Source organism: Castanea sativa, chromosome 2 (assembly GCF_040712315.1).
Source record: "Castanea sativa cultivar Marrone di Chiusa Pesio chromosome 2, ASM4071231v1".
Taxonomy (NCBI): domain Eukaryota; kingdom Viridiplantae; phylum Streptophyta; class Magnoliopsida; order Fagales; family Fagaceae; genus Castanea; species Castanea sativa.
The window spans coordinates 2,318,766-2,330,968 of record NC_134014.1 but is presented as its reverse complement, the minus strand read 5'-3'; the positions used below and the strand labels follow the sequence as shown (position 1 = coordinate 2,330,968).

General features: G+C 34.5%; 1 protein-coding gene across 1 annotated transcript; it reads right to left on the bottom strand.

Moving 5' to 3' along the window:
• Positions 1-4,738: 4,738 nt before the first annotated feature.
• LOC142624290 (late embryogenesis abundant protein D-34-like) lies at positions 4,739-8,074 on the bottom strand. The gene is made up of 3 exons (XM_075797819.1): positions 7,692-8,074; positions 5,326-5,598; positions 4,739-5,081 (listed from the first exon to the last, which is right to left on the bottom strand). Exons 1-3 carry the CDS (start codon positions 8,001-8,003, stop codon positions 4,917-4,919), a joined length of 750 nt encoding a protein of 249 aa, XP_075653934.1. The 5' UTR covers positions 8,004-8,074; the 3' UTR covers positions 4,739-4,916.
• Positions 8,075-12,203: the final 4,129 nt, after the last annotated feature.

Sequence of the window (12,203 nt, the reverse complement as noted above, 5' to 3'; positions counted from 1 at the left end):
AATGTAGATACCCTATTTCATTCCTCAATTAGATACAAACTCTTTTATGTGTGTGTCCCACAATGATGAACAAATTAAAGGATGCACATAAATTCTTCAATCTCTTTCTCATTTATTGTGTTGATTAGCTTTGATTTTGGTTCTACTTTGATTTATGGTTTTGAATTTTTTTTTATCATGCATTCTATCATTTTCACCACTATTTTATCAAATTCTCAATTTCAAAAAATAGGCAAAAATTCTTATTTCGTTCCTTGTCCAAATCTCATACGTTTATTTAAACCAATTGGGTTTTTATTTTAAGTTTAATATCTAATGAATTTTCCACCCTTTTTTCCAAATTTTGATTTTAGTGATTAAGAAAGAATGAAAAAAAAAAAAGTGAAAAATATATATACAAAAATTAGTACTGTTTGATGTATTTGGGCCAGGGCCTAAGGTGAAAACTGATTACTTTGTTTTAGATGCAAAATTATTACTAATTAATATAAACTACGTATAATTTTTTTATTTATTTTGTGTATTGCTTTTTTATTTGAGAAGTGCAATATTCACAATATTTTTCATAATAAATTCTAGGTGTTAAGTTGCTTCTTGTTTTCTATTTGAACTCACCACTATAGTTATTTTTTGCCATCAATAACGGGTTGTAACAACCTGTTACTTAGCATTTATTATAAAAGTATTGTGAAAAATGTTGCGGCGTAACATTTTTTTTTTTTTTTATTTGATAAAAAGTTATTATCTTATTTATTAGTTATAAATAATCCTACTGGTTAAAATTTGGGAGCTTTTCTTTACTTGAAGCTTTAGGCGACCCCATCTATTGCTTACAACATTCAGCCAGCGCTGCATGCACTGTTGCATTTACAGTGTAACTGTATGAGATCCTGCAAAATCAAACAAATAAAAAAGCATGCCCTGTTTGAACTCTGAATTGTGCTGTTGGAAACTAGATAGAAAAAACAATGCAACTGCTAGGATTTGGGGAATAAATAGAGCAGAGGTTAGAAGAAACTTTCAAAGAATTTCAACTTTTCTGCATGCATTTATTTTTCTTGTTTCTTTGAATTTCAAAACTGTTTTGAGAACGAGAGAGAGAGATTTTCATCCTGACGAGCACCATTTTAGAGCTCCACCGTCGCTGTCAGTAAAGCTGCGGCGTGACTCACTGCAAAATGCATTTGAGGAGGGCTGGGGGTAAACTCTTAAACTCACGGAATTCCATTTTTAATTGCATTGACTTGTTTGATTTGTTGGATGAAGTTTGCCACAAATTGAAATTTGGTATGCAGACTCCAAGACAATAATGAATTTAACCTTGTTGTTAAAATAACAATTAAAATTGAAAAAGGTTAATTTTAGGTATGCTTCATATAATAAAATTGTTCATAATTTTGGCACTTGCATTTAGTGGCGGAGCCAGAATTTCAGTTTAGGAGGACAAAATTGAAAAACAATACTAAAAACAAAATTAATCTAAAAATATTAATCGATAATAATAACAAAATAAATAGGCAATTGTAACTACAAGTATATATTTCATATTATTAAAACAAATAAACAAAAATAATCAATCATAGTTACTAACAACCAAAGTGAGAAATTAATTTAAATACATAAAATTTAGACATAATTTGATTGCTTAAAATAAATAAATCAATCTACAAAAGTTAACTATAGAACCTACTAATTGAATTGTCATACAAACACAATTTTTTCACAATAAATTTTATAATTGTTAAAATAGTGGACTGTGAGTTGTGAAGGAAATAACGTGGTGGCTTCATCAATGTAAGTTGTTCACCCTTCACAGTTAACTATTTTCACAATTGTGAAATTTATTGTGAAAAATGTTATGTTTATAAAATTATAATAGGAAAAGAAAAGAAAAATTAGAATAGGGAAGAAAAGTACTATAAACAGTATAATGAATGGGACAAGATCAAAACTAGAAATAAATACTATTTAAGAATAGTAAAATAGGTGAAAGTGTGATTGTGTGAGAGAATTGGGAAGCCTTTTTTTATTTTTTATTTTTTATTCTTTCATCTTTCTTTTCGGTGTCAGGGTTGTTTCATAATAGTGGGAGTGCTTTTTCTATTTATTCCACTTATAGGGGGCAAACTACTTAAATGCATATCACATAGTAGGTATCAAGGCATTTTTTAAAGAAGCCGGGGGGGATGGGGGGGGGGGGATTGCCCCTCTTGGCCCCCCCTCCCCCTTTTGCATTCACTGATAATTTCATTATTATCATGTCTTTTTTATTGTTGCATATCCGGTCACATGATTGAGCTTTAGACCACCATGTCATTCAAATAAAATTCATTGCTTTTGAGTTATTGTAATAAATTTTGAATATTATTTCCATGTCCATTAAATAATGAGCAAAGCACTAAAACTATCCTTACATACCCACTTAGTTGAGATCCGTAAATATTTCAGTTGTGCATGGGTGCCTCACACTCTCTTATGATGTAACATGACTCCAAACTCATCTTGGTGGAACATAAGCAAATTTTATCTATGAAGTTATTTCTTAATAAAATATGGTTTTAATTATGTTTTCTCTTAAAAATAATAAAATAAGTGACGACTTCTAATCTTTCAAAAACTCATGATTTTCAAGACAAAACTTTCAAATCCATCTATTTTCTAAAAACCCTTTTGGGGCTATCACGGGGTGGTGTCCACATTTAAATACTCATCCAAATGATAGAACTTTTTGTTTCCTGAATCTTGTAATCCTTTCTTGATTCATAAAACCCTAATCCTCTAGCACGCGTCTTTCCAATATGAAAAATTTGAGATTGAGTTTTTGTTTTTGGTTTTTTTTTTTTGTTTTTTTTACAAGAAATTCCAAACATGCAACAATAGCCACAATGTAAGAGGCCCTTCCCCCAATCCATTCCTGTGGTATATTTTGTACTATCATTTTACGAATTTTTTATTGCCCATTTTCACAAACTTATTTGTTATACGCCTTCAAACGATACATATTAGTTATGTAGTCTCATTTTGAAACTTGAGTCTTTGAAATTTGAGTTTTATGAAAAAATAAAAAATTTGAGTTGAGATTTTTTATAAGTTTCTAGTAAAACTCGAGTTTTAAAGAGTTGAATTCTTCACATTGAAACTTGATTATCAGAGGCTACATAGCTAATATGTTTCGTTTGATGTCATATAATAAATAAGTTTGTGAAAACAAAATAATGGACAAAAAATCCATCATTTTACTTGCTTGTGCTAATTTTATTAGACAAAGGATTTTGTGCTTATATATATATAGACATCTCTCTTTGTACAATGACCCTATGTTCAATTAATATACACCATTTTCAAATGTCTTCCACATTTATCTCGCACCTCGTTGATTCTTATCAAGTATGGTTGACGCGTGTTAACAGTTTGTACAAGAACACAAAGGTGCCCATCACCTTCCTACCCATCCATTCACTATGACCCACAAGTTCATCAATCATCACATCAACCATTAATTAAAATTGTCACCGTGCAATTTCAAGAAATGGGCAAATACCCTACAAATTTATTGGCCCAACTGCAAAATCACACACACAGGTTTCCTGCTGCATAGAAAGACTAGCATCTAACTTACCTTCTCAGGAGCAGCAAGACACCATATTTAATGGGCTAGCTATTTAGAAACATTAACTTACCTAAAACATTAAAGTTATGAATATTTTGAAACATTTACACATAATTGTCCCTCAAAATTGGCTCACGGGAACATGTCCTTCCTCTTCTATGAAGCTGACAGGTTTTCTTGTGAGTTGTGGCTTTGATCTCATAACATAGTCATAGTGTATTTTAGGTCCCACCCATGTTCTTCTTTTCTTGCATATATATTTTCTGACAGGATTTGTTTGACCATCTTGGAGCCTGTTGCTATGGCCTATAAGCAAGCCCCTACACATAAGGTACTGCTATACATAGTTATGATCGATATGGACAATTGAAATTCCCAAAGGACAGGATCGAACCACACGCAATGACGCAATATAAATTTAGAACTCTGGTTTTCAACTAGCCATAAACAGCTAGTTTGAATCATTAATTGTCATGGACCCATGCGTCCATTAATTGCCCCAGGCCACCCAAAGGTAAAGGGCCACTACTGCAATTGAAATATTGAATTACCTTGTACACCTTCTGCTGCAAAATGGTCCTGGTCGGTATACATTTTGGAATGTAATGTGAAAATATTTAGTAGTATATATATATATATATATATATATATATATAAAAGTAGAAGCAAGAGATCTTTATGAGCCATATTCAACAAACTCATAACAAGATATTTATGAAAGGCTAATCCTAAACTGATATATAAACTAGGATACTTAGTGAAATTAAGATTTTGTTACGTAAAGTAAGATTAGATTTGGACTTGATTATGAATTGAGAATGTCTTTAACATAGGGCTGATTGTAGATCCGGTCCATATGCAAAACCCAGCTCAACCCACGGAGGCCCATCATTTCTCATCTTCCTATATCATGTAACCTATCAGTCTCATGATATGATAGCAATCACCAAGTAGTAGCCCATCTTACTGTTGGAGAACAACATCTAATCAAGTCCTAGAGACCTGCACTACTTTCATTTTGAGGCCCATCAAAGGTCCATAGAGACCTAAACATCATGGGCTCTATTATCTTTTAAAGGAAAGCTAGTTTAAAGTTTAAAAGGGTAAAGATGCAATTACAATGTTGAATATGGAAGAGAAATATTATTATAGAGCCAACATTATAGATTGCATTATTTATACAAAAGGTTCGATCATGTACAAGCACATATGTTTCTCAAAAAAAAAAAAAAAAGGTACAAGCACATATATTTATTACTACAGAGTGATAAAACCATACAAATTAACCATAATTTTACAACTACTTTCATGCATTTAAGTTCTCGTTGAGCCTAGCAGCTGCAGAGATTGATGCAGCCAAGACACCAGGATGAGGAGCCTGATTCAGATTATTCCTCCACTCAGCATTCCCCACTGCTTCAGCATCTTGCTTGGTCGCCACCTTATCAGCAGGTAACTTTGCTGGTGCACCCTACCCCATGCATACATGTGACATCTTATCAAGTCCAAGAAATTTTTTTTACTATGAAATGAATACAATGAACTATTTCAATTTCATTGAATGTTTATTACGTATTCAAAAAGGTTACATTAATTGAATCAAAATCCTTGTTCTAACCAAATTTTAAACATAGAAAAAAAAAGGGTAGAGTTAGAACATTTTGTGTGTGCATAAAGATGAAGAACTAGCTTTTATTCGAATTATATTGTATCACCATTTGAACTTCTACTCCTACAAAGGATATATTTTTCAAGTTGCTATCACTCAAATATATAGATAAAGAATAGAACTTGAATTCATTAATAGTATCAGTACCAGTTGCTCTAGCCTCTGCTGCTTGAATTGCAGCAGCATCACCCTGATCAACTGGCTTGGCTCCGGCTGATTGTACAGTTGCTTCTAGTGCCTCTCCTATAGTATTTGGATTTTGCACTATCCCTACTGCTGCTTCTTGGGTGGGCATTGACTGCACATACTGTCCAACAACCTAACCAAAACAAAACAATTAGTACTACATAACAAAAAACGACTTCTTCTCAAATTTCTAATTAAAAGGGTATGAGAGTAGTTTTAGTATATATGCTACTCATTGTATATAAATCTATAAGAAAGGAAAGTAACAGTGCAAAAGGTAAGAGATTTTTTTTTTTTTTGAGAAAAAGGTAAGGGAGACTTTATTAATCCAAACCAAAAGTTACAGTGCAAAATCGCCTTGGAATACATCCTCTAGGTCCTCAGGTAGCTCTTCTACCCAAACATCCATATCTGCATATACAACTGCTCTACGTGCAAGGGAATGTGCTAACTTATTACCCTACCTTTGACATGATGGAAACTGCACAGCTCCAAACAAGAGCCTAGTCTACGGGTTTCCTCTATCGCATGACCAAACATAGTGAGGCATCTACCATTGGCGTTCAAAGCTTGTACAACCCGCATACAATTCACTTCAAACATCACCTTGAAAACACTCAGCTCTGCTGCAAGGCTAATTGCTCGCTTAGCTGCCAAGGCTTCTGCCATTTTATCATTTGAGGCAGCGTAGTCTTTTGACTCAATGCCGCAATTACATTGCCACCTGAGTCCCAAAAGACCACTCCCAGACCAGCTAGCCCCAAGTTCTCAAAAATAGCTGCATCAAAATTGGCCTTATATAAATTCTCTGGTGGTGGTTTCCATCTTACTGGGAGATTACTAGAGGACGGAACCGAGAGCCGCTTCTGCGCATCAAAAAATTCTTCCACTAGAACTTGAGCTCGTTGTCCAACTTCCAACAATGGCCACGTGGGTTGGTGCTCCCGTAACCTATTTCTCCTCTGCCATAAACACCACGCAATGGTTGCAAACCATGCAATATGGAAACTTGAACTCAGCATCAATATACCCTTAAAAAGATCCATGAATGTGCAATGTTTCTTCTCACACCGCTTGGAGTTAAGGGCCATATAAGAACATTTTCATTACTATCTTCACTGACTTAAATCCCTTTAATCATCGCAGCTTCCCATGGATAGAATACAGCATCTATGAGGTCGAAATTCCATTGTCTAGAGTGAGGAAGAAACAAATCACTGACCTTATTAAGATTTTCATCGATTCTAGGAGACACAATCAGCCCAGGTGATGATTCGGACAGCCACCTTTGATCCCAAATACCAATGGAGTGACCATTACCCACTCGCCAGCTGACAGCCCCTCTATTGATGATTTCACGTGCTTGCAAAATACTCCTTTCAAGCATAGGAGCATTTAGGGTGGACAGAAGCATCCAAGATGTTACCATAGAGAAAATATTTGGCACTAAAAACTCTGAATAGGAAGATGTCTCTTTGATGAAAAAGTCTCCATATCTACTTTGCTAACATGGCATCATTAAACCTCTGGATATCTCGAAAACCCATTCCTCCCACGGATTTTGATTCACACAAGGTGCTCCAATTAATCGAGATTTTTAAATTCTTAGACAAGTTATATATTATTTTTAAAATAAAATCCTTTTTAAATTCCTAGAAGAATGGGATGGTAAAATTTTCAAAAATGCTATATCTAAGTGAACTTTCTAATTTCTTTGGACAAATTTTTACCATTTTTTTTGAAAAATTTGTAATGATATTAAAATCAACAAATGTGAACATTGAAAGATACTACCAACATATTTGGTTTAATTTATTTTCATTATAAAAGATAAAAAAATACATCCTTTTTCAACCTTATATTTTTAAAGGTATAAGTACACTTTTTAAACAAATAAACCAATTAAAATGAACAAATTATATTACAAAACACTAATATCTAAACTAATATTGGTTTCAAGTGCGTAAAAAAAATTAAAACAGAGCTTATAGAATAAGTATCCAATTATAAAAATAGAAAAAGTATCCAATTATATAAAAATAAAAATATAAAATATAGTTAATACCCTTGAAGATAATAATACTAAGCACATTCAATACTTTTCAAAACCAACCAAGTTGTACAGCAAATTGAAGCAATGACCTTAAATCTTTGTGTATTGACCCCGAATCAAATTGTTTGGGATTCAGAAGTAAAAATTAAACCAGAGGTTGGAAAAAGTAGTACCTGTCCGTCAACAGATTCAGAAAATATGCGGCGTCCAGGAACATCGGTCTGAGTAACACTCACACCTTGCGCAACTGAAACTTTAGTGGGATCATCGTTGATCTCCCGATCAAGAAGACCATCTCTTACGTTCAAGTTAGCAGCGGCTCGCATCACTGTGGCTGTTCCACCTAATTGGGTCTCTCCGAACGCTGTCTTCTCAGCTGTCTCCATTAACTCTGCATCATGGGGTGCAACGGGCTTCGATGCTAGCTCGCCTGAGACTTCAAAAAGGTCGCCGTATCTTATGGGGTCTTTCTGTTCTTGGCTCATTTTTTATATGTATCGAGTTGAACAGAGATTATGACGAAGTGTGTGAGAAACTTTGATAGAGTTGGGGTTTGTTGAACAGGGATGGATGTGTTGTGTGTGTCTATATATGTATAGGCAGGGACGTGGCTAGCGCTAAATTTTTTTAAAAAAAATATTATTATATATGTGTATTAATTTTAGCAATTTTGTTATATATAATTACATTTTTTAACCTTAAATAATATCATTAATTTTTGTAAGAATAATGTTATACTCAAACATTTTTACAACTTATTTTAGTAGCAAATTCTTATTCGTTTGCACATGAACCACCACTCACATTATTTTTTTACTTACTAGTAACCACTTATTTCCTCATTTTGGTGACTATAAAAAAAATTTACAAATCTAAAATCTAAAACAAAATATACAAGCTCAAAAAAAATAGCTCAACAATAAAAATTACCAATAGTAAAACTTTTTTTTTTAAAAATTAAGCTCAATTAACCAATTTTAATTAAAATAAACAACCTTGTCATTTAAAAAATTATAAACAAAATTAATTTTGTTCTTACCAACACCAAAAAAAAAAAAAAAAAATCCTCAGCAGCTAAGTAGTAGCAGAGTCAAAGATTGAAATTGACGCACACAACCAACAATAAAGCCTCCCCCTTTAACTCAAAACTCTAGCTCCGTCCCTGTATATAGGTAGAGAAATTGGGCTTTTGCCCAGCAAAAAACTAGTAATATGTCCTGTTTTCCAAACTATTTAAGGGTGTGTCCCTGTTTTGATACTTGATCATCCAATAATTGAGTTATATAAGGAACTCGATAATGTTAAAACCGAGTTCTTATCACGTTTTTGCCACGCTAGATCGCCACCGTGGCTTTTCTGCAATAAGATATTCTAGTTGGATTGTTTAAAACTCGGCAATAATGAAATCGAGTTATATGCCAAATAAAATAGAATTTTGAATGTAACGTCTCCAAAACAATTTCTCTCCCTCAGTCCGATCAGTAATTTCAGACGTGTCTTCCTCAGTCTGTTCTAGCTATCTCCCTCCATTTGTTCAGTACACCCTTTCCAAGTTCATTATACTTTGAAGTTGTCTTCTTTCTACCCGTAGGCCGAAGCTCAACCCAAATCCACACCTGCAACTCTCACCATAACTCTCACCATAGCCAAAGTTCAACCCAATCCATCTTCAGAGTTATAGGATTAGAAACGCATTAAGGTAATTTCTAAATTCTGAGTTCAATTTTTTTTGCCTTTGCATTTAATCTGAGTTAAGTTTGGCTCGTGCATTTAATCTGACTTAAGTTTGCGTTGTGCATGTACTCTTGATTTGAGTTTGGCTTCTTAATTTTTCTCTATTATATTTTGCCTAATTTGCATTGATTTGGATTTGCCTGAAATTCATAATTTGCATTAATTCGTCTTCATTATTATTGTTGCTGTTTTAGCTTTGTTTGGTTTGGTTTTGAGCTGGGTTTAGATGCATTTCCTTGAGTGACTATGATATTTTTGGTATTATTGCTTGTTTTTCTATGATGCTTGAAGTTTTTTTCTTTTTTGGTGGGGGGGGGGGTTGTTTTAATGGGTAGTTTTGTTTCTTAGTAAATTGTTCATTGGAAAATGAAAGATCCCATTTTGTTTGTTTTGGTGTTAGGAGGTACTAAAAGATTAGGGGGAAAAGTAAAAGGAAAGAACTTTACACTTTGTTTAAAGAAGGGAAAAATTGTCTTTTAAAGAAATGGAGTGGAAAGCTCTGTTTGGGTGGAGGATAGAATGAAGGAAATAAGGGTGATATTGCTTGAAATTGATTTAATTACTATTGGGTTTCTTCCTTTTCAGACTTGTGTGATCTTTATTTTGCGTGAGGTAAGTTTTGAACAAAGCCCTATACCAATTACTACATTACCATGACCAACCTGAGCATGTCCTGCCACTTGGGGCTTGATGTCTCAAGTGGTAAGGGGTGGGCTGGAATTGCAGTGGATCTCTAGGTTCAAATCTTACTATGGTTGGTGGAACTAGTGCTGCTAGTCTACTTGTAAGCCTTCTGAATGTTTATATGGTATTAATCGTAGAATTTGTGTATAATAGCTGTGGCTGTCAGTACATGTGTGAGATTAGCCAAAATAGGCAGCTTGCCTGGCCACTGGCTCTTTGATTGGAGCAATGGCTTTAGGAGAAGATGGCTTAAGAAATTGCCCATTAACTCAGATTTTTTGGGTACAAAATAGATGCATAAGCATAACAAGCAAAACTAAAGAATGTATGTTAGACTTAGACAGGTGATCATCATAAGTATATAGCTTGGCTAGTTATACTGAACCAACAAGAAAGATTTTTGCCTTTTTTATTATATGATATCTCACTGAAATCATACCGCTTGAGCCTGTCAGATGCACCAGACCCATAGAGTGTATGATTTTTTAATAAATGGTACTTTGTTCCCTAAAGCTCTATCAAAGGTGTTCATTGAACATCCATGCAATATTATGGAGCATTAGAACAATTATGTTGTGGCTCCTGAATGTGGGATGACTGAACCTTTTTTTCTGTCAATATTGTTTTAGTTAAGCTGATAGGATGTGCAAGGCAGTTAAATGATTGATCTTATCAATTTTCTGTGTCTGTATAACACATTGGGGCACACTTCAATTACTAACTTGAATTCTGCTTAGAAGAGAGCACTTAAACTTGTGTTATGATGTGTTGGCAATGTTAAACTTTGGGATAAGAGGAGCTATATGTAATATTTGAGCGCACTGTGTGGTGTAATGTCACAGGCTCACAGCATAAGCCTCTCAGGGCCAAATCAAGTTACCAAATCAATGCCTTCTGTTTTTTCTCTTGATTTTCTTCATACCCTTAGTCATTAATGCTATCTGATTTTTAGACTTTTGAATAGTCCCTATCTGGATTTTTAGACTTTCGAATAGTTCCAAGTTATAGTAAATGCTCCTCATCAAAATAAATAAATAAATGCTCTTTAATTTCTTCATGTCCTTAGTCATTGATTTTTTTTTTTTTTTGGGTTAAACAGATGGAATTCATAAACTAGAAAACAGAATACAAGGAGCGGTTACACTCATACAAAGTTCCCACTGCATCCAGACTAGCCAACATGGCAACATCTGTTGGAGGGGATTGATAAATTACAAAATCTTGAGGACTAATGGCGCCTCTTCTAGTAAGGGCGTCGGCACACTTATTTGCTTCCCTAAAGCAATTTTGAATTCGAACTCTTGGGATTCTTCGCAAGCCTTCTTTGCAATCTGCAATGATGACATCATTGTCATTCGTGTTTCCCTCATCTTTCAAAATCAAATCGACAACAATCTTCGCATCAAGCTCAAAAACCACATTTGTCAAATTTAAATGAATGCACAAGTTGATACCATCACGGATGGCCCATAACTCAGCAGCCACATTGGTGGTGTGACCGATTGCTCTGGCATACCCGCTCACCCAAGCCCCATTTGCATCGCGGATAAGGCCACCGCCACCAGCCCTGCCTGGGTTGCCCAATGAAGAGCCATCTGAATTCAGCTTGTACCAATTCCCTGGAGGAGGGTGCCACCGAACCTGAACTGCAACAACAGGTCGTTTTACCTTGCCATTAACACCAAGGAAAGCAAATTCAGTAGCTCTAGCAATCGTATCTGACTTGAGGGGTCTTTGGGAGGAAGTGTCTCTAAAGACCACCTTATTGCGCCAAAGCCATAATCTCCAAACTCCAAACGGGAAGACAGTACCCCAGTTCAAACCCGAAAAAGATTTCTGCTGTGAAGCACAGTTGATTCGAAGCCACTCTTCAAGATTTGAACCATAGAATAGATCAGGCTGAATAGGAGTTGCAATAGAATCCCAAAACAGTCGAGATTGAGGGCAGTCTCTCAACATGTGATTTCTAGACTTCTGAATAGTCCCTATCTGGATTTCTATATAATAATATATGTAGGAAAGGCTCTGCTGAATATGTTTAGGTCTCGTTTTGTAGCACTGTTAGATCATTAAAAAATATGTGTTTCTTGAACATTTATTGGTCTTGTTCTAGATATATTTTGCACTTCTCCAGCAATCTTATGTATAATATCTAGTTTGAAGCAACTGTGTTCCATATGTTTGCATGAGGTGTGTGGCATAAGTGATTATTCATAAGTTTAAGGATGCTTAGAGCGGTTCTTTCATCCATTCTTTGCCATACAATA